Here is a 21,783-nt window from a genome sequence, read left to right on the forward strand (position 1 = left end):
GAGAGGGGGGAATCACATTAATAAGGAAAGATAAACTAAAGTTGCAAAATCTGTAAATTAAAATAAATGAAAATTTGCAGCTAAAACACACATTTTGAAGCATGTACCAAATTACTATTGGTTCATAATTGACATGGAATTAGTGTTACACTCAACTATTTGTTTTAAAGTTTGCAAAGTGGCTACACTGTTTTGTACAACATCATGCTTCCTGATGTACTGATGAAGTCACCAACATGGGTGGACACAAGGGCACTATATATATTTGATATATATATTTTGATTGCAAAAAATTGTCAATTTTGCTATTCGAGGATACACATAATGTAAGCAGAATTTGAAAAATAATAAAGGGTTAGCAAAATTTCACTAGATTTCTAAATTGAGTTTTCATTTTTCCTGTGAGATATGCCTTCTGGTTTTTAATAATAATGAAATACTTCATAAACAAGAATTATAGCTGTGACATAATTATTGCAATATATACATAGAAAGTTAATCGAGAATATTCTTGGGTAATTTAAAATACAAATATATACATATATGGTTCTTGCAACACATACTCCACTTTATGAAAAAGAGGCTTGGACGTCTATAACGCAAGATCATCAAACAGGGAATTTAATAGTCATATCATTAAAAAAAAAAAAGCAAACCATTGCAATAAATCCAATCTGGAAATGCATGTTTTTAATAGCATGTTCAGCTTTGTTAATGAGTCAATTCTGTGTGGGAGGGAGGGACATTATAATATCAACATAGCCTACTGGGAAAAAGTTTCACCGTGAGAAAATTTGGAGGGTAACTGATTTATAATATGTGAGCCTTATATCCTCCCCTGCCTATATTATTTATATCGACAATAATTGTCCAATGTTTTTTAATTACTTTCAAAGCAACTGTAGGTGGTTGGTTTGATAAGTTCATTTCAAATAATTAAAAAAAAAATTGTGTAAAATTCGGATAAATTGCATTTAACATGTGACCAAAATAACTTATTATGGAACAACTGCTGTGGTGATTCGAAGCCGAAGATTGAAACGAATGCATTTACTCGCCGATCGACCTGCGTTTGCTGAGAATATCCACGGGATGTTGTCTAACTGTGATTTGATTAAATGCAGCCTTATTATGAGTAACGCTCGACCCCTCCAAAATGTCAAATTGCTGACCAAATGCAGAATCTGCTTTAATTCAGCTCATTACTTCGTTGAAAGCTGATTTTGTTTACAGGCCATGCTTTCCTTCTTCTTGTTGTTGTTATATGAAGCAGTGTTCTGCCATTCCCTTTATAAATTGTAGCTTACGGCCAATCCAAACCATCAAAACCATGCATAAATACCCAACCCAGTCAATTACTCTCCTGCTTATCATGCACAGCAAGTACTTGGTATTCTCTTCTTTTTTTTCAGTCTGTATCACTCCAGGTCCTGTTAAATTCTTCCAGAGTAGCACATAAACTGGTGTTCTTTGTATTGTATTTATTGCCAATGGATAATTGATTTGCCCCTACACAGATGTGAAAAATAAGATGAAGCTTGCAAGAAGGTACTACATCTATAGATTAAGGAGAAGGAAGAGGCAGAGAACCACTTCTCGTCATTTATATATCTTTGTCGGATACCAACGTAGGGAGGGGGGAGGGTCCACTGTTTCCACAGAGGGCGCTGTCATATCGATAATAATGAGCATAATTCTGTACTATTCACAAATCTCTCTGAATCAATGCGACAAGATTGTGTGAAAGCACTCAAAGAGCATGCGAATAGAGAGGTATATGTTACGGAGCCACCTTCGATGCTATACAAAATCTTTGTGCAGTTTGGTCAAAATAAATAAAAGTGACTTGGAAAACACAACTTAAAGGCATTGAAGACTCGCCCCAAACCGCGCTCTGAAAAAGTTAACTTTCCGTTGCTTGCAAGTGAAGTTTTCTTCTTGTCGCTACAAAATGCAGATGGTAATGAAACGTGACACCTTGTTATCTTTTATCTAGACCTGAGATGTCCATGCTGCTATGTACACTGTGTTGTGGGTATTGACCGTAGCTGAATGTATTGACTGTACTAGTGTCTAATTACCGACGGTAGCAAGCTGTGTGTGTATTTGCTGGGATCGATGGTGGTGTCTAATATTCTGTTACACCTCATTCGAAACTAGGTCAGATTACCGGCATGAGACATTTCTTTGTGCGCGAGTCTTCACACCCTTTAAGGTGTTTAAAACGATTTGGGTTGACCTGAAACTTGAAAGTTCAAAAGTATGCTACAAAAGATATCATCTCCAATGAATTACAAAGGAAATTGTTGGGTACCATTATGACCTGCAGTCAGACACTGCAACTTGAATGTCAAGATTCGCGGAATCAGCCAGGGCATGTAATATGACACCGACGACGTCTGTTCACTTTGTATGTGACTGCATGGAGAGCCCCATTAGACATTCACTATTCTGTATTAAATACCTAACCCGAAGAATAAAAAGCCACACTGTGAATTCGATGTAAATCATACATATATGCTAAAAAATTGATACTTCAAGTTCGATGTACGGCACTTATAATGAATAGTGTGCAAACATTTAAGGTACTAACTCTAACCTGGAACGTCTACAAACAACAAAGATCTTTCACCGAAGTGAAACCACAAACTTGACCATTTCCAATGCAGCAAATTTTTTCGGTACCATTCATATACCAGCAAAAAAAGTTTACTGTCATAGTAATGCCTCTCCCCACCCTCTCCCCACCCCCCACCATCCCTAATAATGCCCCCTTTATTGCAACCAAACACTCCTTGAGTCTCCTTCTTACCACCTTCATCTCCACCCTCATCCCATATTCCCTTCACTGCTTACCTTCCTCACCCACTTAGTCCTATTCCCAGAAAAATTCTGTGTTCAGGATATCTCCTGAACCAGTGGTTTATTAGTACTGTTCAAGTTCATGGTTTTATGCACATGTATAAGTATGAAAATGGGCTGCGATATGTACGTTGGCTTTAAAATCTAAAGAAGTGTCATGTTCTTCCCTATTTCCAAGGAAATCTTGCACCGTAATGCACTTTTGCTTTTGCAAACTTTGAAGATTCCCTCAGCAAGGAAATAGAAACTACCAACAACAATGCTGGAAAATGGCAATATCAGTGCCATTCTATTTGTTCTTGTCACACCCCTCCCCTTCCCTCCTATCTATCCATCTCCCTTGACTCCCTCTTCCTCACCCCTACCCCCTTGACTCCCTCTTCCCCACCCCCACCCCACCCCCTAAAAAGGAGACTTATAAAAGTCTAAGTGAATTGATTCACATGATTTTTGTGATTCCTGCCAAGATATATATTAATATTAAACCTATTCATAGCACTTTTTGAAGGGCTCTACGATTTATTGATTCGATCCTGCTCTAAAACTTCACTAACATTTCATTCTTGTGAACTCTTTTAGCTACTCCAACAACCGCAGTTATATTCACAATTTTTTAATAATAACCATTCACTTCAGTATTATAAGCTGAACAGATCTGTGTACACAAAGCTAAGGACAGACTTAAACTGGCCTGCACGGCAACCGCTAGCATCCATGGAGAAAGAATGAGCAAACAGGCCAAGCCGATATATAATTTGGATGATTTCTCAAGAGAAATGGCAAGGTTTCTACAGTAACGGTTCAGAGTTGGTCAGGGAGAAAAATGAATACAAATTGGTCTCCACGGATCGATCAATGGCTTTACTACTTCAATGGAGCAAAAAAAATTTGCAGGATATCTCTGGCTTCATGCTATTAATAAAACGTTATCAAGATTGTTGGTAAGAGCTCTAAAGTAGCGGTAGCTAGAATAGTGGATGGTAAATTTAGGTGAGCTATGATAAAGGCAGTTAAGTTTACCTGGCCTTGTCGAGGTAACTATATATGTAAGGCCTATATGTACCCTCCAGGTATTTTCGTTTCTCTGAGAATTAAGGGCAGTATCGTCTTATTGTACAATGTCTCAGACATATGGGAACTTTTGCTCTATAAATGGCCCGTTGTCGGAGAATTAAATGCTGTTGTATACGCACAGGAAGTGTTGCGGTTTTCACTCTCCGAATTGCTGTGAGGGCACTGCATACTGTACTGTGTCCAGATTAGCCGCGTAAAGGAGGACTTCACAAATTTCTTACGATGCTTTTGATTTGCTGGTGAAAAGTATGAGCCTTTATATTGACCAAGCAAGTCAAATTTTATATCACCAGAGAGAAGAGTCAACAAATTTTTCTTTGGTATAGAAAAGAAATTGGTTATGCAATCACACTTCCAGCAAGCACAATGTAAGCATTGAGAGATAGGGACATTTTGAAGAGGTTCACTGCTTTCCAAAGTGGTTTCTACTTTTTCAGATTAAAAAGTACCCGGTTTAGTTCACACACATAATAAATAACAACACATCACTGTAAAGAGGACACAATATTCTTCAAAATGACATAAGAAAGAGTTTTCAGAGTGCTATACTTAGAAAGTTATGAAAAGAGTTAGCGCGAAATGTGCTTATTTGTAGCGATATTTGCTGCGTAACGGGGTGTTTTGTGCCAAGTTCCGCAAGGATTTCATATGAGCAGAGCTCTGATGAGAGAATTCACCGCACAGTTCCATGTATAACTTTTGAAAAAAATTGTCTCAAATATCGGTTGGAAGCAATCTATTTGCCAGTCAAAGGAAATAAATAATACCTCCAAACATGATCTGTTTCTGCAGCACAGCAGAGTCGCACCAGAAAGGATTTAACTTAGATAAAATCTACAAAACTTAGAGGGTGTGCAAATGAACAGACTTAACATTATTACATTAAATTGTATACTAGATTGCAAAAAAAGTGAATAACTGCCTTATAACGAGCTGCAAAAGTGATGTTAACATATATCTTTAATATATGGGTTATCTAATTATGTGCAAACATTACAGGACTTTTTTCAATTTCTCTCAAAACCATGAGTTCTGATCGACAGTGCACTGTGACAACTCACTCCTCCAATGCAATAATACATGTGAATCCGTCTGTGTTATTTGCTCAATCTCGATTACCATCATATATATACTGAATTAATTCTCAATTTTTTTACAGACAGAGTAGTTCAAACATCAATATTGGTTTTTCGTAGGTCTGTATTAACAGAAATCTATAGATGCAGGTGTACAGAGCATACTACATGGTAATTTAATGGTCTGCTGTATAGACCCCGACTATAGCACGCTATCATGGAAAGTTTTTTGAGATTACATAATCGACCTGCCTTTATCGTAAAGTGACCTCTTTTTACCAATTAGTCTGCAACGCCTGCCACACATTTTATCTTATATGAGGGTCTTTGTGTGAACGCTGTATGATTAAATACACTGTAGACATGAACATATTTCCACACAGTGTTTACAATTAGATCCTAACAGTGTTAAGAAGCTATGCAGGCTAATCTTAGAGCCCGAGGTGGATTGACGACCGTGGCAGGTCGATTACGTAATCACAAACCTTTTCTAGCTACAGCGTGCTATAATTGGAGCCAATAAAGCAGATTATACTTTTAAGCTGCCTACCATACAAACACACATGCAAAGTTTTACCTAGGTTCTACAGTATACTTGCACAGAAACAGCGATGCATCGTGATTGACATTTATAAAACTACTGGAGAAATTTGTTTGCACTAGAAATAGTTCCGACTACATGCAATTGGCTACATTTTAACACACGAAAAGGAAAATGATCAGTCACATATGAACCGATAGTCCGATAGTATTAAAATGACCAATATTCTTAAAAACCATTGTAATTCAGAGAACAAAACAACCTTTTTTCTTTTTAATATCCCTTTCCTTATACACCTCTCTCCTGTAGATAAGAAGACCCCCATGGTACCTCTCACTCATCCCTTTACATCCACAATGGGCGCACAACTGAGACCATAACTGCGTGGGGCCTGTCTGCTTTTTGCATTCCTTTGTGAGTTTGCGATGCTCTCACTAAGCATTGAGGAATATACAAATATAATTGGATACCGTACGCCCTCGAACTGTTAAACCACTTGACCTATACTCCAATACAGATAAAAAAGAATTTTCACAAATTAAATGTAAAAGTTGCATTGTTTCAATGGCAGATCTCTGAAGTTTTAGCCCAACTTGAAAGCCGAGGTTGGAGTACTAGGTTTAAGTCCGCAGTGAGAAGCATAAAAGAAGGGTACATTAAATTCCCTTCGCATGTGGAGTATAGAGTTCCATGGACTAAAAGTTAGAATGGAGGTTTCCAAGATACCTTTATTACTGTACATACTGCGATGAAAGCCAATGATTTTGAATTTTGTTTTTGCTGTTAAAGTAAACATTTGCTGGTCCTCACTGCTGGACTCACTACCTGCAGTTATGTGCAAATAGATTACATAGAATGCATCAATGCAAGTAGAAACCAAGTTATTAACTAACAAAGCTAAAAACACCTATTGAATGATGGTTTTATTCCAGTGACTAAAAACTACTGTAGTCCTGAAATCTTTAGTACTTACCAGGTTTCGTCATTCTCAAAGATTAGCTCCCCTTCCACGTTGACGTAATCGATGACTCCTTTGGCTGTACCTTCCACAGTACGGTACGGTAAGACGACCGTCCCGCGTGCACCCGCGGACCTCACCACCTTGAACTGAGCCACCCCAATGGACTCTGAGACCTTTGTGACCATCTCCTCAAAGTGGAAAATACCCGAATGATCGTCGTCGAGGATGGTCACAGTGGCAAGTGACGGCTCGACGATCTGAGCCTGAGGGCCGAGAGCCGAGCTATGGAACATACCATCCGGTCCCCCAGCCCGTATGTTGGTTAAACGGACAAAGAAGTGCTCGTCTTCTTCAAATATGTCGTCGTCGATGATGGTCAGGCCTATGTCCTTTTGCGTCTCGCCCGGTCTAAAGATGAGAGTGCCCTGCCCTGCGTGATAATCGGATCCAGCGTTGGCCGTCCCGTCTTCGGTGTTGTAATCGACGTAGATGGTGCTGTTCATGTCCCCGCCTTCCCGGGCCACGGAGATGTTGAAGAGACCGACATTCTCCATCACCGTGTACTGAGAAGGGTCAAAGTAAATGTGAGCGCAGGTGTCCTCCTCTGGTGCCTCTATCTTGACCTCTGCCACACTGGCTCTCTTCTTATCCAGGGTCTTCTTCAAGATGTTACCCGCGCCGCACATCTTACGGGTGGCTTGGATCCTGTAGAACGCCCGGCTCTTGGACTGGTTATTCAGCGCTTCGTAGTTAGCCATCTGTTCCAGGGTCTGCAGATCTGCCTCGGGGTGTTTCTGACGCAGTTCTCTCAAGAGGCGGATGGCTTCCTTCCTGGTGTCCTCTAGGTCCTTGACGTCATCGAGTTCGTCTACCGTGAGGTACTTCTTGCCTTGGAATTGGATCCCATCAGCTCCATGGTTGTAGTGGTTGTTGGACTCATAGGCCAACCCCAACTCCATGCTACCGGGAGTCTGAGACCCACGCCGGACGACTTTCTCGGCCGTGTACTTCTTTCGAAGGAATCGGTAGAGGAATATGCGCTTATCGGCGATGTAGGCCCAGAGGACAGTGATTGGAAACAAGAGCAAGGTGATGAGAGCCTCCCACCAATCAATGACCCCTGGAGTGATCGTCAGTATCAACAATAACCAGAGGTACGCGAATAAACTGAAAGAAGCAGTCACAGCAAATACGCGGAGGTGTTTCAATCTACGTACCTGGCCTTCTGGAATGACGTATACACAAACGGCTATGATGACAAACATATTAAATGCAGCACTACCTACGATTGTACCGGGGCCGAGGTCGCCCGCTATAAAGTTGTCACCTACGATCTCGATGACAGTGAGGAATATCTCTGGAGCGGACGAACCTAAAGCCATGAGAGTCAAGTTGGATACGGTCTCGTTCCATATCCTGACGCTGACCGTTATGATGTCTCCGTTTGGCTTCCTGACGGTGACTTCCTTTTCCTTTGAAGTTATGACCTCGATGGCTGACATAAAGCGATCTGCGATTATGGACACACCCAAGAACATGAAAACTAGTCCTAGAAAGAAGACGGTGGCACGGGCGATTCTGTCCGTGAGCGCAGCTAGGCTGACGTCTTCCCTGGCCTCGGCGGAGTAGTTGCCCCAGACGAAGCGAAGAACAACACCAGGCTCGTTACATTTGGTTCTATTGGAAACAATATTCATATCTTTATATGCTTGGCAATCTGGATGCTGTCCTCGCACTGGTGAAAAGCCGCACATTAATATAACCATCCACAGAGCGATACAAGCAGATAGCCGCGCCCGTCCAAGTGGAAAACATGTTCCGTTTTGACTGGGGTTTCCCATTTTGCTGCCAATTCAGTTCCTCCGGTCAAAGATGGCAGAGGGTTGTTCCGTGAGGATTTTTTTCTACACTTTACTGTACAGATCCCAGACTTGGTGGACTATCAGATCCACATGACCTTGTTGTGTGTGTGTTTGTGTGGGTGTTTATCTGTCTGTGTGAAGCCGAAAGATGATGATTGTCTTCGTTGTTCAGCTTCTCTGCGATGGCCGACAATCTAATGGTTGCTGATCAAATGGTGACTGCAGGGAAGAGTGATACAGCATACATACTCTAGCTTCTAGCACGCCGCACTCAGAGACTGTGGTAGTTGGCAGAGCTGATGAGCATGGACGACACGGTGAGGATCGTCATCTGTTATGAGGAGAACAGAAGAATTATTGCAAAACAACAACAGAGTACAGGCAAATATTGACTGTTAGAGAATACATCATATATATATAAACTGTATGACACAGTACTCGGTCACCTAGTAATTGAATGCAACTTTCGCGAATAATAATATCTCCTTCTAGAGAAGAAGAGGAAGAATATTCCTTTTGCAAACAGAGTAAATTATCAACCGATACCATATATTCAATCCTCATCTAATCAGCCAACAAATGACATGGAGCAGAAGACGCCACAACATGCACAAAATTAAAAAGGGCAGAAATAATCCCTTTATCTGTAGCAATAATCACTGCTATCTTCTTGGCTCGGCGAAGAAATGTTTATTTTTACTGTCTTGAATTCGAATGGAAATGAACCACAGGATCCTTAACATCACACGTCAGATCGAGAGGATAAGAAATTTGAAATGTTTCCTAAGTGCGCGATAAAACCAGTGGATTTCCTGTATATTGCCATGGGGACGTGATAGAGAAAAGGAGAATAAAAAATACCGAGAGCAGATACATTGCCTTGAAATTTATTGCAAACCAAACTTAAAGGAGAGATACAAAACTTAAAGATTTTGGGGAGATTTGACGACCAGTCTTTACCGCTGATAGTTTTTTGTTGTTTCGAAAAGGCTCTCAAACATATTTTCTTGCTCTTCAGTCTTCATTCAATTTGATATTAAAATGAAACTGTAAATTTTTTGAAACAGAAATATGGTTCAATTGAAAGAGTCGGTCCTGCAGGGTGGAATACTGCCGTTAAAGTTTTCCCAAGGCAAACAATCCTTTAAATGAGTAATTAAGTCCTCTTTGGCTAGCTATAAAGTCTGTTCACAACGTAAAGTAACATTCATTGGTTTGATATATAGAACCATGCTCGTATTTCACCGTCATCATAAGAAACTGATAAACAAGATTGCTAATCAAGACATTCCTTCTTGGAAGTGTTTTTGTTGTAGCTAAGATTAAATGTCCAGCTCTGTAGATTGGAATGTTATCAGAGAAGAAATGTCATTAAAATGTCTGTATTATTTTGTCTTTTCAGTACAAGTGTATAATTTGCAAATACTATATATACGATGTAAATGAGTTTTGTAAACTAAATTGACATCAAAGGACATTTAGTTCAGATTTGTCTGTATAATACTACATGTTATAATGTTATTATTAGTACTGCAGGCGGCCTCAATATTTCCACTCTTTACTGGCTAGAGGACAGAGGACTTTTGCCGTTTGCCAGTACAAACAAAGAAAAGGCAGCACTGGCAATTTTAGATTATACAAAAAAAATATTTAAAAAAATAATCTTAAATCTTCTTAAAATTTTACACAAATTTAGAAATACAGAATGGGTAGACATGATATTACAAATTAAGATAAAAAGCAATGAATGCTACAAACAAATTTGTTCATACACCAAGGAACAAGGGAAGAAGGAGAATGGAAAGAGAGGTAAAATCTATAATCTCATTATATTATACATATAAAGTAGTTGACAGACTTTTAATGTCGTTTTGAAATGTCATGGGAAGTACATCGACTGCACGGCTGCCCTCATAGTTTCAAATTACTTCCATCGTTTCATAAGAAATAATTACATCCCTCTTCCATGCCTTCTATCCTGCACATGCTTCCAATTTGTGTATGGTTTTAATGAACACCGTGACTAACCAACACTGACAGTCTTCCATCATTATCATACAATTTAAACGCAATTTAGCAAAACCCATCTCTGTTGTTGTTCTCGAAAGCCCCTTTCTTCACAATTCAATCATCCTCTTTTCTGAAAGGCCTAATTTCTCTCACAAAACTTTTTTTTCATTTTTTTCCTCCCCGTCCTTCCACTTTGTACAGTTTCCATTATGATTAACTAACTCACTCTGTCATCCACGTTATAGTAATACACAACAGCACACTAAATGAAAGTGCTGTGTTATTATATATACCACTACATGTAGGACAGAGATCTGTGAGTGAGAGAGAGCTATATATGTGGCAGCCTGTACGTATAGTGGCTACGAGATAGATTGCTGTTAAAGGGTATATATTACAAACAGGCTGTATGCAGTGTAATAAATAAATGGTATGTGGGGAGTCTGAAAGCTGGCACATTGCAATTTACATGGGCACAATAAAATGGCTCTAATACGCTGGCATCTGTCACACACAGAGGAACACGAAAGGTGAGCACAGGCGTTACAACAGACGGCCGACCGAGATGAATGTTCGGTCTCAAAAGTTCCGCCTCGGATTCTCTCTTACTTAGGCTCATAAACGATTCTGAATCGTTTTTTTTTCTTTTCTTCAATCAGAATGAACTGTACAATTTTCCCCAGTATTCAGCTTTCAAAAGTAGTTTGCGGAGCTTTAACATTTTACTACCATGCAGCCTGCAGGATTGAATTTCGTGAGAATATTTGATCAATCGATATATCGATTCAAAACTGCAAATATGAACAGTGCAAGATGGCATAAAAATTTAAAGATAGAATTCGTTTATTTACTTTCAAATATTCCTAGAAAGGTTTTCTTGGAGATGAGTAAGAGGGATTCTAGTATAAATGCACAAATATTTGCCTTTCGAGTCATTGTTAGCGCATGACGATAGTCCCAGGGGAAGTAATAGTATTAAAGAGTGATATCTTTCACTGCCTGGGACCACATCCCACCCTTTAACAAATCTGATTGCAAAGTCATACAAATGATATGGCATTTTATGCTTATCATTCCCATTACAACAAAAGTAATTAATACTTCTTCTTTGTTTGCAGGCAGCTCATCAGTTTAATACAGTACGCTATATAATCATCGTGAAGGCAAAATCATGATTAAACTGTTGTTTACATTATTCTGTTTTCATCAGTCCATTTCTCTTTCAACTTTACATTAACTTGAGTTGTCAATTTCAATTTCTACTATTTACCAATTAGTGCCAGTCCTTCCATGGAACTTATAAGGTTGACACAATCACTAACTGCCTAAGAGACAATAAATCAACTTTGTGAGAGAAATATCTAGCCAAAGTTATGTACAGTAATGCACAATAGCAATGTAAACTATGAAACAAATACCTGCACTTTAAAAAAATTGCCAAACTCCTCTCTCCATCCACCCCCCCAATTTGCTCCCTAATTACTATCATACCCCTCTCCCCCCCCCCAAAAAAATTATGTGCAAAATCAATACCTTTACTGCATACAAATGAACAAATCAGAATAAAGTAGTGTTGCGCCGATAATCGTTTTCAATATCGGTATCGGCCGATATTTGCAATATCGGCAGCATATCGGTATCGGTAAAATTTTGCCTAATTGCCGATAACAGCAAGCCGATATTGAACTTTTTTTTCACAGCAGAGCTACTTATTTATACTTGCAATGATTTGTTAATCTGCCCAAGACGATCCATTTCTTTAGCGTCAGTTAAACTCTTATTCATTTTCGATTAATATCCATGGAAACCTGACCCTCCGTAACCTCTAAAACACGTCTACGGCGCGCGAATATAACCAATGACCTTCGTGAACCTTGGCCTACACATAGCATTAGTGCAGCATGTATACACTGTACTGTACTAACCATTCATTTTCTCAAAGGCCTCCGTGAAAACCTTGAACATGATGCATAACTGCACTTTTAATTTTCCGCGAACACACTGCCGATTTCCCGCCGGTGTTCGCCCAGCGAACACGCCGAGCACGCGAGCATAAAGGCGTAGTGTCCAGGGGCCCGCCTTAGGGCCTTGATGGGGTCATGGGGTAGAACCCCTTGTGGGGATCCTGGGGGATAAAGCCCCGAAAAATTGGCTTTTTTTTGCGTGTCTGGCGATAAAAAAAAAAATCGCAGTTGAGTATGCAAAATAATTTTCTTATTTAAATTGTCACGAAACAGATGAAAATTTTAAAATGACAAGTTAGAGTAGCTATATTATGTTATAAAATGAAAAGAGATTTAATCTGTCTTTCAATCTTTAAAAAGTGCAACTTACAAAACTTCCGATATTATGAAACAAACAACGTTCAGCAAAGCCCTGTCTCTAGACTGCCTAACAATGAATAGCGTGCACAATGCGTACATTTTTACAACTGCGGTGTTTAACCCTATACCCAACTACCGCCGTACATGTGCTGCGAATTTTCCCAGGTACCTTCCCAAACACACTGTAAGCTCATCCCCTGTGTAACACCTGTTTGTTAACATTTTTTGGCAAGTTGCCAGGGAACTTTTCAGTTACGTGAGATCCGTAACCGCCGAGGTGGTTAGGCTATTTGCTATACAATTAACTATGGTAGGATATTATTTTTTCCGTATTTTTGGAAATTCTAGAAAATACTTTCTTTTATCCCCCGCTTAAAAACAGATGTGGTCTTACGGTATATTCATAAATGGATGCACTAGAGCCTTGTTTACATGACATTAGTTGCATTTAGTACAATATGCCAGTTTTGCGTGAATTTTTCGAAAGTGTTTTGTTCGATCTTTCGTAATATTTGAAAGGTGTACCACCTTACTTTCCGTACACAATTGGTCATTTCTCTACTGATTTTCATTTTTTTTCTTCTCTATACGGTCAAGTGAATAAGTTGTACATTGAGTATAAACTCAATAAATTATCATTTTTACATTGTGATCGACAGTTCGTAACCTAATTAAGATGCAATTTTGCAAGCATACGTTAACACTATAGCTACTTGTAAGTCTTTACGATGTTAAGGCTCACATTTACTGCGTCCATTTTATTATCGCGTGCAGCGCTGCAGTGAAAAAGATTCTGGTTGGATTTCAATTATAATTCTCTTTTTCAAAATCAGGAAAAAAGTCATTCTTTTCAACTTAGGACAAAAGGAAAACAAAACACCATATTTTGTTGTTTACTTGAAGATTTATTTGTGAATGTATGCATGACTAAAAGTACGATTTTGCCTTTATTTTGTCTGTTAAAAAATATCGGTATCGGTATCGGACCGATATTGGGATGATAATATCGGATATCGGCCAAAACCGATATTGGTAATATCGGCGCAACACTAGAATAAAGGCTATGTTAATTTGAAACTAAAATTTTGAAATAATGGGCATTGCTTGATATCATTTGTGTTAAGACCATCCATTATTCCCAGCAATAGCCTTTATGACAAGAACGACACAAATTCACCAAGCAATATAATTTTATGAATGAAAAAAAAATTCAAACAAGCTTCGGTTCATACATACAGAAAATCTTAAAATAGCATACACATTGGTGTGTCAAGGAAAGTTTTCAATTTAACCAAATATTGAAACATCAATAAACATTTCCTAATATTCAATATGCTGGATGATGCACGGTCAGCAGTCTTCCAATTCTCGACCAAAATGATATGATATTTATGAACAAAATGAATATTATTGAATTTTTCATATAAGTTTGAGGCAGTGCAACGTACACAGACTTTGAAAAAAATCCCAGATATGTGAGGACAGATTTATCAGGAATAGGAAAGTTTGACAACCTCCTATGCCGACAAAAAGTTTCATAATAATAACAGTACATACTTGTTGTACGTTTCACACCTTATTGATCCGGTAATGTCCGTCTCTTCAAATAAGTTTTTACATTTATTTGTTTCTTTAATGCTTTAGCACCTTCTAAGGTCGGAAATCTGTACAAACGTGAATTATGTAAGGTCATAATAGGAGGTTAAATCCTTGGCAATGCTCCACTGCGATTCTCACCATAGTTGTTGGGGGTATAGGCCAATCGATCAACTTCAAGTTATACACACCACTAAAGCAATAATACTGTGATATTCATCCTTGTGTTAATTACTTTTGCAATTTGTTTCTGAATATAATTTTCTGTCCTTGTACTTTATGAATAAAAGAGAATGTTGCAACTCTTAAACATGAAACTGTTTTACCAGTAACTACCTGTAATTGTCTGTAAAATTGCAGTAAACAAACTGTAAACACAGGACCAGCCGCAAAGAAGTTACATTTTAAAGACTTATAGAAATTTAAAAACCATTCTAATAAAGTTGACCTTTACACCATGCTAAGACTATGTGCCATCTGTACTGCCCCCAGTTATTCATCAACAGTATGAGAACTTTGGCACGGTCTTTGTGGTGCAAATGTGTATTGTATGTGCGTTGAGTATGAGCATAGACCTGTGCATTGTATATGAATAAAGATTTTCCATTGAAAGTCACTGATATCAAACAGAACAGATCCCCACAATTCTTTTTTTGTGTAGATCCTACTGTAATGTAAGATAGAAATTGATTTGGCAGGTCCCCATGACTTCTAGGAGAGGATGAAGAATCTGTCTTGGATGTAACATGGAATGCCAAGACTTGTTAACTTAAGGGAGTTGTTAAATTCAATTATTCCAGCAATTTGAAATGTCATTACCTGTTAATGTGCAAACAGCCTACAGACACATACTGTACATCTCCAAGAATATGCCTCAGTTTTGACACCAACATGACACTTCCTCAAAGAAGAGGAAGGGAAAATAAACATGCTGATGTATAAATTTCAATGTAAACTTACAGATGACAGTTTTCTGAACATATTTCACTTGCAGCAATGAACTATGAGTGACTCCCATTATAAAGACATGGTATATATCTTGGATGGACTGAACCTATTGAAAGGAAAATATTTTTCAAAATTGTGTTTGCATTTTCTTGAGCATGCTAGACTGTGGAGGATGCTAATCATAGAATTTTGAAAGCCATAATATTCACAACATGCTGGATAGTCTAACAATTAAGGCACAATTGTTTCTGTTATTGTAATCTATGTAATTGATTTCCATATAACAACTGTTAATAGTCATTTCTAGAAGATTTTTAAACTACTGTATTAATAGTGTATTTCAATCAAGATGCTAAAGAATGGCAATTAATTGTATCCTGCCATTTCATTTTGATAATTGAGTAAATTTAGGAAACCAATGTGTTGGAAACATTTTGATGTCTTGTCTCGATATAAGGTTCATGTCTTTTGAGACCTAACTCTAGTCTGAACACTCAAATCTGTGTCAAAAATATCCAAATTGACGTCACTAAAAACCTCATTCAAACCATGGGACATTTATTAAACATGTACTCCGAACTGAAAATAATAGGCATTATAACATTATATGTTTCTTACTGGTACCACCATAGCATTTGTTTTTTTACATTATATGACCTATTCTTTCTAGTCATTGACTACACACTACTCGAGACAAAATGAAGGTATCCTAATTTTGTTGAAGAACTATTTACTAATCAGCCTCATTTTAACTTTGTCTCGGTATCATTGGCCTCAATTTGTTTGGCAACAGAAAGTCTGACTAAATTACAGAACATCACAGAACCGACCAGATAGGTTCACTCTATTGTCTGCTAATTACTGTAGACTCTGCAATCTTAGTTGTGCAGTAATTAACACTAGATAGCTAGATCTACTTAGAAAGCAAGGACTTTCTTATGCTAGCATGTAGTGACAGATAGCTTTCTGCTGACCTTTATGTTATGAACTTTCACCGTTTGCCGCCCGTTGTCGCCCAGCTAGCTTTGTTTCCATTGTTCTAAACTGTAGTTCTTCTTTATTATAATCATCAATGGGTCAGATCTACTAGGCAGAAGTTACTAGAAGACTTTTTGATGTTATATTTATGTTTTAAGAATTCCAATCATGTAATAGTGGTTTGTTATATTAGTGCACTGTGGTCAATAAATTACTCATCATTCCTTTCCTGCAGTGCTTGAGCCTGATAAATCTAGCATGTGACTAACTGTCCTTCGTTCTGGTTCTGCTTGGTGAATCTGATTCATAGTTGCAGGTGTGTTGTCTTCTCTATAAGTTTATATAGAACTGGAGCCATGTGGACATTTCTACCTTACAAGCAGTACCTATGTAAGACGTCATTAAATGACTCATTCAAGTAACAGTTTTCAAACAAAATACCACTTAGGCCTTTAATAGGATAGTGTAGGCCTACTACATGGTTTTATGTGTATAACTGTTGCTTCCATATTTGTTTTCTCTTTCTTTTTTCATCTTTAGGAAGATATTAGAAATCACTGTTTCTCTGGGAATATATGATTAAATTAATATCCATGTTGCAGCCACAGACTACTTCTCACTATCTATACATTACCATATAGAAATTCCAAAATAAATTTCAGATTTATTAGACCTATTCTGAAATAACTCTAAGGCAAATTTAACTTCTCAAAGTGGTAAAGAACAAGTATTGCAAAAAACAACTAATATAAGTACCAATTAATGTAGGAATAAACTCTGAATCTGAATAGTAACTAAAAGTATAATTGAAGTCATGCAGTCACTTACAGCAGGCCCACCTAAGATTTTTATCTAGTCTTGCCTGTCTGTAGGCCTAATCCCTCAAATGGGACTTGTACAAATTGCTACATACACTAGCCTAACTTGCCCCTGGTGTATCAGAATGGAACTTGCAACTTTCTTTCTTTCATATATATTATGAATCTATTCAAGGATGTATGTTGACAAAATCATTCCGAAAGTTACAAGTTTATAGCCTAGCCTATCTTTTTACTCCTATACGTGAGTGTGACCTTAATTACTTAAGCCAGCTAGCTGCAAGAATGTTTGAAGTTTGCAATTTGGATTTTCTCAGAGGACTGGTGTTAAAGTTACTCTTTCTAACTTAATTGCTAACACAGTGTTACACTCTATATACTGACACAATTGTACTTCTATGCCTATCGACATAGCCTAGATATAATAGTACTTAGTAGTCTAAGGGCTAGCCTACATTTTGTCTCTGTTTTTCTCCTTTCCTGCCCTAATTTTCTTTATCTTTTATTCATTTCAGAATTCTCTTAGCTAAGATTTCAGTGTATAATGTTGTGCTTTCTACCAATGATAAGTCAATCACTACCAATGACACCCATCGTGTATTCAAGTTATGACAATGAATGACATTGCTTTACATAATAACCCAAATTGTCGCTTAAAGTTCGAATTTGAAAGTTTTGATTGGTAGTAGATCAATAACTGCTATAATCCCAAATGCCTGCCTTACAATTCTTAGAACTAGTAGACCTATGATCATATCTAAAACGGCATAACTTAAAATAACCATCATACTTAACCGTTACGCATTATCGAACCTAACCAGTTCCCCCACTCAGCCTCAATTCGAAACCTTATTGTCATTTACTGAGCAGTGCAAACATTACATAGCTGGTTTAATTCAACGGAAATGGAATAGCGTCTGTAACAAGACAAACTTTGAGAAATGTAACGTTAGATTTGTAGATTACCTAATATTTTCAGTAGGCTAGCTAGTACAATTGATGTGAAAAATTTCTATCATTTTACTTAATAACTACTTACACTATGAGAGTTACTCCACGAAGTACATCCAGCAGAAATATCCAGAAACCGCTCGAAAAAAATTTGCTCTGCTCAAAAATCCTACCTCACACTGTTCCCACTTCAGACATTAATTGCCAAATGTGTCTCGCAGCATGCGCGTACCTATACCCGTACACTATACGGAAAGCCACGCGTAATTGCCTACGTGCATGTGGCTGAAAAACTGTAATAGTGTGATTGTTTTAATATATTGTACGATCTCGTTGCAACTAAAGGTTGTAACACTGTACTCACGAGGAGCACATTTAGTACTATATTAATGATCTGCCTATCCCGGATATTCGTTCGGTTACATGTGTGTTAGTAAACACTATCCAGGGACCTGTCTCTGGCCCCATCGATTATAAACGCTCCCTAACAAAAGACTTACATTGACGTCATCCACCTAATTCCGTTATTTGCTTTTGTGTCGATGAGTTTACTCTTCAGCACATGATAAAAGGAGATTCGAGGAGAATTCTAATAGCAAAAGATTTCATGCCGCGAAAATGTCAAATATTTAGAGAGGAGCTTACGTATAGAGAGGAAGTGTAACTTGACAGCCGATATCACGGCGTTCATAGCACTTAAATAATTTCCGATATACACTATACATGCTCAATGTCGCCCGTAAGTCTGTAACCTATTTTACGCGGTGTTTGTTGTAGTGTTAGGCCTATATGATTTTTTTTTAAAATTTTTATGACGTGTTCAGGTGATATGTAGCATCTCGTGCCATCGTCAATTCATCAAACGACTATAATAGCCTACAAGACTGACCATTCCATACTTCCGGGACTGAATTAACAAAAGGGTACGATGATCCCAGGGCCAGTACTCCAATCTAGAGGGCCGTCCCGAAATTAAGGAGGGAGAAAAAAATCATCAGTATAGTGGCTCCCATATGCAGCACACTTAAAATGGCTCGATGTTTCAAAGTACCGTATTTTCTGGTGGTTCTTGTAAAGGTTCAATTTATTCACAGACGCCGAGGATTTTTGTAAAATAGACAGTTATACTTGTGTCAGCGTAGGTAGGCTACTTTTACTAGTGGCCCAGTAAAATTCTTGCATGAGCGACGATTATTCTGATTTTTTTAGCATATTTGGGACAAATGATACCGATGACCTATAATCAAATGGAATCTTGCATCGGTTGCCGCAAGTCTACCCACGGCTAGAGCAGTGCCCCACAATTCATATCTGGCACAGTTCGAGCGATTGAACCACTGCAGTACACTTAGCTGCTAGGAAACGGAGCAGATCTAAGGCATATTCAGGGACGGCGGAAACATTTTCTATACTGCCAGTGTGGTTTTCAAAAAGCGGCCCGCAGAAATGTATGTTCAACGTATGTTGGGCCGTACAATGTTTTTATACAACTAGAAATCACTGTATGGGGAAACATCGGAATTTCATTGAGAGAAAAGCAAAACTTTAAATATTTTATACTTATTGAGGGGTGGGGTACGTACTCACAGGGCCTTCTGAGATTTTCCCCACATACGATATAAGTATCGATCATGTAGTGTCAAATTAATGTAGCGCTCGGCAGAGTTGCTAAATGATTTCACGGCGGCCAGTAGAAGATCAATCGGAGTCCTACAGACCCCACCCCTGGGGCTAAGGTAAGTTTCCGGAGTTGCACGATGACGTGTCCGTGATCTACCGTATATCTTCTGTAAGATCTCCAATCCAATCAGTGTGAAGGTTTTCTATAAACTGAGGTGACCGGCCAGGCCAAGTGTCTAAGTATAATAGTCTAGGGGAAGTGCACAGGAGAAAGTTATACCCCTTTAGTTTTGCTCCATCTCTGAATATTAATGGCCGAATTATTTCCGCAATACATATGTGCAGTGGCGTAGGAAGATACTTTTGAGTGGGGGGGGGGGGGGCTGAAGACTGATGGCCGGCCTGGGGGAGGGGTCTAAGGGGAGGGGGTGTCCCACTCCCCTTTGGATTTTTTTTGCATTTCCAGGTGGCCTCAGATGCAATTTGGTGCAATATAGCACACTTCAACACCCACTCCATTTTGTAAATAATTTTGCATTTTCACCTGGCATTAGATGCAATTTGGTGCTCCAAATGAGATTTTTTTCTGATTTGGAAATGAAAAAGGGGTTTTCTGACTTGCTGAGCGGGGGGGGGGGGGTGGGCGGAATGATACTTCCGCCCCCAATATTTTTCACTGGGGGCTGGCGCCCTCCCCCAGCCCCCCCCCCCCGGTTCCTACGCCCTTGCATATGTGAAGGTGTGTTGTGGCTTTGAATACGAAACGGTATAGGCCTAATGATTACATGTCATCGATCCCTCTTCAGTTCGGTAAGAAAGAGTTGAGGATTTTGAGGATCTTGCAGCAAGTGGTGTGTAACGTTCTTTTGTAAACTAAGTTCAACATGAAATCATTTTCATATCTTTATTAGTAACATTATTCAACCACAGTGTCCTACCCTCATATCACAGAGTAGCCTACTATCCCGTTGACCGGTTCCTATAACATATATACATACGGACTTCGCTAGTTCTTCTCCTCACCCTGATAGATGTAATATTATATATATATGTAGTAAATTCATATTTGGATTAATCGTATGCAAATAAGGCTAGTTCTGTTTACAAACGATGTAAAAGTAACTTTATAACACTGGGAAGAAATAAAAACCTTTTTCAGGTAAAATACGTTTTTTTTCTGACAAACTTTTCAAAAAGTGTTGGCGCTCGAGTGAAATGATAGCCAGTACCATTTGCGGCCACGTATATGATCTCCAGCGTAGCTCCGGTATACTCAGCTCATAGGATGCTCTTATCTTGAAGAACAGACCAGTAATTAAGGACATCCCTACACCAGGCACGAACCCAGCCTTCGTGGTATGAGGGGGCAAATGACAAATTTTTGCCCCATTTTAAGATACGTACTTAAAGCATAATTACAGCTGGAATTTATATTACTTTTCATGCAGATACCATACATATAGACTCTACGCTCAGTTACGAATTCGACTTTAAGGGGGGGGGGGACTTTGCCAGTCCCTGACTCCCCTCCTCTGGCTACGCGACTGTCCAATCCGTTACTGATTCTGATTAATTCTGTCACAATAAATAATGATAATAGTCCTCTTCTCGGGCCCTTGCCCTCAACCTCAGTTATAGTTACGGTACGGTACGGTCTATTTTACTAGACTATATATATGGACAGAACTGAGCACATCATATGTGTATGCTCCTCCTCGCTTGTTCGTAATGTAAATATACTGTTCACGTCGGTATAGGTCGGGCACAAAGTGGGTCGAATTTAAATCGATGTGTAAAGCAAAAACGATTTTGATCAGCATATAGGTATATGAATAATAAGATAACATAACATCGAAGGGTTTATTAAGAAGGAATTGTATTGGATGGGTAGTGGTGAATGTTCGAGGCCAAACCTACATGGAAAGGGCTTCATATACTACAAAGTGTGAACTATCCATGGACCTATTTTCAGGGAGGATCCCCAAAAGCGTCTTTTGATGGTCGTTCATATAAGATGGAGATGAATTTTACGCCGTGTAGAAATGTTTATGCCCACCTTGCCTTCAGGATCAAAAGCTATTATTTCTTCCTATCCTTCTTCATTTGTTTCCCCCCCCCCCCCCCCCCACAATTTGTTTGGAATTGAAGAGTAGTGAACCCGC

General features: G+C 38.6%; 1 protein-coding gene across 3 annotated transcripts in view; it reads right to left on the minus strand.

Annotated features, from left to right (window-relative positions):
• The window catches only part of LOC139971201 (sodium/calcium exchanger 3-like), a 148,146-nt gene extending 129,794 nt beyond the window's left edge, over positions 1 to 18,352 (minus strand). For 2 of the 3 annotated variants that reach the window (XM_071977463.1, XM_071977461.1), the window contains exons 1-2: positions 18,090 to 18,352; positions 6,527 to 8,707 (exon numbers count right to left, since the gene is read on the minus strand). In XM_071977463.1, the coding sequence (XP_071833564.1) occupies positions 6,527 to 8,355 (1,829 nt within the window). In that variant the 5' untranslated portion in view covers positions 8,356 to 8,707; positions 18,090 to 18,352. Of the gene's footprint in view, positions 1 to 6,526; positions 8,708 to 15,266; positions 15,286 to 18,089 lie in introns of those variants that run through there. The other variant, XM_071977462.1, reaches the window with a different exon arrangement.
• Between the last annotated feature and the right edge of the window lie 3,431 nt (positions 18,353 to 21,783).

Source organism: Apostichopus japonicus, chromosome 8 (assembly GCF_037975245.1).
Source record: "Apostichopus japonicus isolate 1M-3 chromosome 8, ASM3797524v1, whole genome shotgun sequence".
NCBI lineage: Eukaryota > Metazoa > Echinodermata > Holothuroidea > Aspidochirotida > Stichopodidae > Apostichopus > Apostichopus japonicus.